Genomic DNA, 5,952 nt, shown 5'->3' with positions numbered 1-5,952 from the left:
GAGATTGTGTTTTATAATAATTATATAAAAGGCCCATATTACGCTGTTTTCTGATCTGTGTCATAACGTTGTTTCCTCATCACAAACATACCTGGAGTTGTGTTTTGTTCCATTCACACATATTTAGGCTGAATTCTTCTCTCAAACAGAAAACACTCAGTTCCGCCTTGTGCTCTGGAGCATTGGAGATGAAGACAGACGACTAATAAAGGGTTACTCCAACATGTGTGAATGAAACAAAACACAACTCCGTGTTCACGGCATTCTGACATGGTTTAAAGGGCGCAAGAATAAATTTTGTGTAATATAGGATCTTTAAGAGTAGTTAAACGTTTTACTTGAGAATGTTTGGTTGACATTAACACTGTGAGCTTTATATTGACATTAATTTTATTGTTTTATTTTTTTGTTTCTTGTATCTAGGCCAAGAAATATTTAATTAAATTTGTTTTTTTGATTTTATGTTTATTTTGTAATTTCAAACGAGCTTAAAGCCCGGGAGCTGTACAATGCCCTGGTCTTGCGTCGGTCGGTGCGTCGGTGCCATAGCGACAGAACGTCGTGCGCACTATATAAGCGGCTGCGCGCGCAGTTGCCCTCCCCCTTCTCACCTGAGAACGCTTTTTGAACGCTTCTTGAACGCTCTGCGGACACGTGTACGTGACTCTGATATTCATCTGTTATTAGCCCCTCACCGGCTGTAAAACACCATCACAACTCGGTATAACTGCCTGTCAAAACTTTCTGGAGTTTTGAAAACACACCAAATCGGGACTGGACTTCACCATGGACCTGGTGCGCCCCTCCCCGGACCCTGACCGCCAGGATCTCGTCCCTGAAGGTAAAATTAATCAAATAACATTCAACCATGATAAATTATGACAAATATTAATAACAGCCCAAATATTTTACGACAAGAACAGTTTTGTCCACCTGTGACTGTTTCTGTAGCTCTAAGATTTGGCTCTTATCAACCAGGTTTATGAAAATTTGAAAAACATTTGTTAGTTTGTGACTGTCACTCGACGATTACATTTTGGATCATGATAAATAGTTGGCGAAACTGCTCTTAAAATATCAGCACGAGTGCGTAGTGAAAAGTTATTGTCACATTTATAGGAAATTATTTGTGTTTTATTTTCTGAGCGTCAATATTCATCAGGGTTTTGTGGCATTTTGAAAAAAAAAACATAGCGCTCAGCCAGCCATTCTAAATTGGAATATTTAAAAGATGCACATTTGATCTCCATAGAAATCCAGCCATTCTAAATTGGAATATTTAAAAGATGCACATTTGATGTCCATAGAAATCCAGCCATTCTAAATTGGAATATTTAAAAGATGCACATTTGATGTCCCAAGACATGCTGGTGTTTGGCTTTAATTTGAGCCTTTCGATTGAGGTTTGGTTTAGATGGGTTTACCAGACTGTCAGGTGCACAGTGAAGCAGAGCAAAGGAGGAAAGGACAGACTGAAATCAGTGCAAGAAAACCTATAAGACTCAAGATATAGCCTATAAACTATAAAAACATGCTTAATTAAACTGTCCTACTAATCCATAATCCATAACTACATTCATAATTATGAATTCTAAAATGCACAGTTACTCAAGTATAACTAGAAATTCACAATAAAAAATGTTGTGTTCTTTATGTGTCATCCACCTGTTGGCCTAATCACACACAATACTGTAACATTATGAGACTTTGCTGGTACAATTCACAAGTCACTTGATTTAATTTGTCCATATACAGCACTGTAGATAATACATAGTTATAGCTACTTATTGTGCAAAGAATAAGGTATACTCAAGTCACTTTACCTGCTGTTTATTCTAGTCCATTTGCTGCACTGTTCGTAACTACAGTCAGAGCCACTTATTGTGCAGTTTTGTAGCCTCGTAGCTTTACTCTGCTGACAGTGTTGTGTTAGTTTTTGTCTATTGTATATCTTTATAGTATCATTTATCTTGATTTTGATTTTATGTTTTTATTTACTTACCATGCATTGCAGCACTGTAATGACAACGTCATACCCAACCAAATGTATTCAGCTGGTCTGAATTGCACAATGCAGTATTTGGAATACACCACAACTTATTACTTAAGCACCAGTAAAATAAGAGATGTACCAGTAAAATAGGCCATACTGACTGTACTGATCAGAAGCAAAGTCATAGACCTACAGTTAATTAAGACAGAAACATCAAAATAACAAATCCCCCTTGCAAACTCTAGCTCCTCGAGATAAACACCGTAGACCTCTTCAATATGGTACTTAAATAACTGGGAGTAGTAGTAGTAGTAGTATAAGTCATTACAGTCTGTGGTACTAGTCTGACTTGCTCACGCTACAATTTAAAGGGTGTTTAACATTGCCAAACCTGTTGCAGAGGCTGTGGCTGTGGCTCTGGATCTTCACGTGGTGGCGCTTCCAGACTACTCCTCTTCGGACGAGGGCGACCAAGGTGAGTATGGGGTAGGTCGTCCTAGGCCTCCGTCTAGGTCATCTGATGAAGAGAGCGGGAGCGACGAGTTTTGGTCATCTGATGAAGAGTGGAGTTATATGTCAGCTGATTCTGGATACGAGACTCTCTCTGAGGAGGAAGAGGAAGAAGAGAGGGTAGAAGAAACCGAAGACGAAGAAGAGGAGGAAGAGAGGGAAGAAGAGATGCCCTTCCATCATCTCAGGATACCCTGGTTGGAAGTTCCTGCTCGAGCTGTGGAGCCAGAGGCTCGTGCCCCGAGCCCTGTTCTGGATTTCATTCCCCTGATAGGATGCAGGCACAACAGGGATGAAGAAGAGGTGAGGAATGATGGCAGGTGGGTAGGCTCTACTGCTCAAGCTGTGGAGCCAGAGGCTCGCGCCCCGAGCCCCTCTCCTCAGCAGCGAGCACAGAGACCTGGCCTGGCCATCAGAGCCCTCCTCTCCGCCGCTCACTCTTCTGCTCCCCGCCCTCTCCCTATGGGTTCTGCTCTGGACTTCATTCCCCTCAGCGAAGGCAAGCGCGTCAGGGATGAAGACATTGAAGACGAGGAAGTCCCCAGCTCCAAGCGGCCGTGCCTCTCCTCCTCCAACCCACGCCCCTCTACGTCTGACCCAGGTCTCTCCACCTCCTCTGGGACGTCTGGGGGCATCAGATTCCACTTCCATCAGCAGCTCCACCTGCACCAAGACTCGGAGTCGGATGAGGACTGAACTCAGCCTCTGACTCAGACTCAGAGCTTGGCTCAATGCGACTTTACCACCTTCAACCCCGCCCATCACCCCATTGACTTCTTCACTGATTTGTTGATTGATTTAAAAAAGGAATAGATTGAAGTTAAGGAATACTATGTAGGGTTTCATAAACAACAAACATGATGATAAAACATATCCTTTTCTTGTTGAGTTAACTGTAATTTCTATTATGAATTCGAATCTGAGTACTGCAGTTTTACAGAAATTCCTGCATAGTACACCTTATACTTTCTGGGCATAGGAGGGTTAGAGGTGAGAGTGTGTTTTATAGTATTGTAATAGTAGTAGCTTTGTGTTGGTGTGAAACAAAAAAAAAAACAAAAAAAAAACAAAAAAAAAAAGGAATACTATGTAGGATTTCAACAAACAACAACAATACATTACATTTTTTTCACTGACAAAACTCTAATTAACGATACATTTCATTTGAGTATTACAGTTTTGACAGAAATTCCTACATAGTACACCTTCGACAGTTTTTTGGGCATAGGATGGTTAGAAGTGAAGCTGAGTGTTATAGTTTTTTTAAGTAAGAAAAAAGCAAGGATTATTATATAGGATTTCATCAAAACCTAAGAAAGTTTTACACTTGTACTTGAACATGTAAAGTTTTGTCTATATTTTAATTGAGTGATTCTTAACTATCTTATTTATAATACATGAAATATGCAATTGGGCCCCAGTTAGATTGCACTGAAAAAGTGGGTTCTAATTGATAAACTACATTTAATCAGAATACTACATTTTGACAGACATTCCTGCATAGTACTCCTTGCATTTACTTTAAACTTGTGCTTTTTCTTGGCATAGAAGGGTTAGAGTGTGTCCCATAGTACTTGGTACTTGGTAGTACAACTACTAAGGACTAACTCTGTGATAACAAAACAAAAAAAGAAGTAATAGCCATCATATTTCATTATATTGCCAATACAATAGTGAAAAGCCTGGTGCACTACCAACTGGTTCACCAGCAGCTACCACGTCTAATGCAGCGCCCCAAAACAAAAAAAACAACAACTTAATACTTAATTAATTTTAAGCCTTTGTAAACAGTCTATGTGAATACTGTTCGGAAATAGTCAGTTCGGTTGTTTTGAATGATTTGATTGATTGAACTCACTGGTTGGTGGGACATTTCCTGCTTCTCCTCTTTGTTTTGTTTTGTTTGAGAAATTAGGTTATGTTTATTATGTTAAATTATGTTATGTTAGGTTTAGGTGTTTTATTGTAAGTCATCTTAACTTATTAAGTTCATTTAGCTCTAATAATGATAAATAAACTTGAGGTAAGAAATGATAATTCCATAGTAGCTCATTTTGAACGTGCACATGCCTTAACACTGTTTGTGTTTCTGTGTCTGTTCCCATGATGACTGGTTTGGAGGGGCCAGCTGAGCCCTGTGGTCCTGAGATCTGAGGAAGCTGATGAGAAGAACCCTGTCTCCAGAAGATGAGGAACGAGAGATGGAGCTGAACAGAAGTGATATGATGAAGCTGATGAGAAGAACCCTGTCTCCAGAAGATGAAGAATGACAGATGGAGCTGAACAGAACTGATATGATGAAGCTGATGAGAAGAACCCTGTCTCCAGAAGATGAAGAATGACAGATGGAGCTGAACAGAACTGATATGATGAAGCTGATGAGAAGAACCCTGTCTCCAGAAGATGATGAACAAGAGATGGAGCTGAACAGAAGTGATGTGATGAAGCTGACAAGAAGAACCCTGTCTCCAGAAGATGACGAATGACAGATGGAGCTGAACAGAACTGATATGAAGCTGATGAGAAGAACCCTATCTCCAGAAGATGACTTGAGGTAAGAAATGATAATTCCATAGTATCTTATTTTGAACGTGCACATGCCTTAACACTGTTTCTGTTTCTGTGTCTGTTCCCATGGTGACTGGTTTGGAGGGGCCAGCTGAGCCCTGTGGTCCTGAGATCTGAGGAAGCTGATGAGAAGAACCCTGTCTCCAGAAGATGAGGAACGAGAGATGGAGCTGAACAGAAGTGATGTGATGAAGCTGACAAGAAGAACCCTGTCTCCAGAAGATGAAGAATGACAGATGGAGCTGAACAGAACTGATATGATGAAGCTGATGAGAAGAACCCTGTCTCCAGAAGATGAAGAATGACAGATGGAGCTGAACAGAACTGATATGATGAAGCTGATGAGAAGAACCCTGTCTCCAGAAGATGAAGAATGACAGATGGAGCTGAACAGAACTGATATGATGAAGCTGATGAGAAGAACCCTGTCTCCAGAAGATGAAGAATGACAGATGGAGCTGAACAGAACTGATATGATGAAGCTGATGAGAAGAACCCTGTCTCCAGAAGATGACGAACAAGAGATGGAGATGAACAGAAGTGATGTGATGAAGCTGACAAGAAGAACCCTGTATTCAGACAGTCATTGGGGTCACTATTGGCTGAACTATCACAGCACAACGCACAGCCAAGGGCAAAATGTATGCAGCAGCACAATCTGAGCCCCCACAACACAGCATAACACAAAGTGAAACTTTTTCACCTCAAAACCAGCGGACAGAGGCAGAGAGAGCAGTGAGCGACTGCCTCGTGTCCCAGCGGCGACAGCCGGTTCTGCGGGTCCCAGTGGTGGATTTGTCCACTCCTTTGAGTTTCTCCTCGCTCTCTTCGGTGTGGAGGAACATTTTGGCGGCTGCAGCAGCCAATTAGGTTTTGGCTGA

At 41.2% G+C, this 5,952-nt stretch overlaps 1 protein-coding gene across 1 annotated transcript; it reads left to right on the top strand.

Annotated features, from left to right (window-relative positions):
• Positions 1 to 151: 151 nt before the first annotated feature.
• LOC129407261 (histone H3.v1-like) lies at positions 152 to 3,199 on the top strand. The gene is made up of 2 exons (XM_055147862.1): positions 152 to 841; positions 2,394 to 3,199. Exons 1-2 carry the CDS (start codon positions 787 to 789, stop codon positions 3,197 to 3,199), a joined length of 861 nt encoding a protein of 286 aa, XP_055003837.1. The 5' UTR covers positions 152 to 786.
• The last annotated feature ends 2,753 nt before the right edge of the window (positions 3,200 to 5,952 follow it).

Source organism: Boleophthalmus pectinirostris, unplaced genomic scaffold (assembly GCF_026225935.1).
Source record: "Boleophthalmus pectinirostris isolate CB_2022bp ecotype Guang Dong unplaced genomic scaffold, ASM2622593v1 HiC_scaffold_9, whole genome shotgun sequence".
NCBI classification, from domain to species: Eukaryota; Metazoa; Chordata; class Actinopteri; order Gobiiformes; family Gobiidae; genus Boleophthalmus; species Boleophthalmus pectinirostris.
This window is presented reverse-complemented; position numbering and strand designations above follow the sequence as displayed.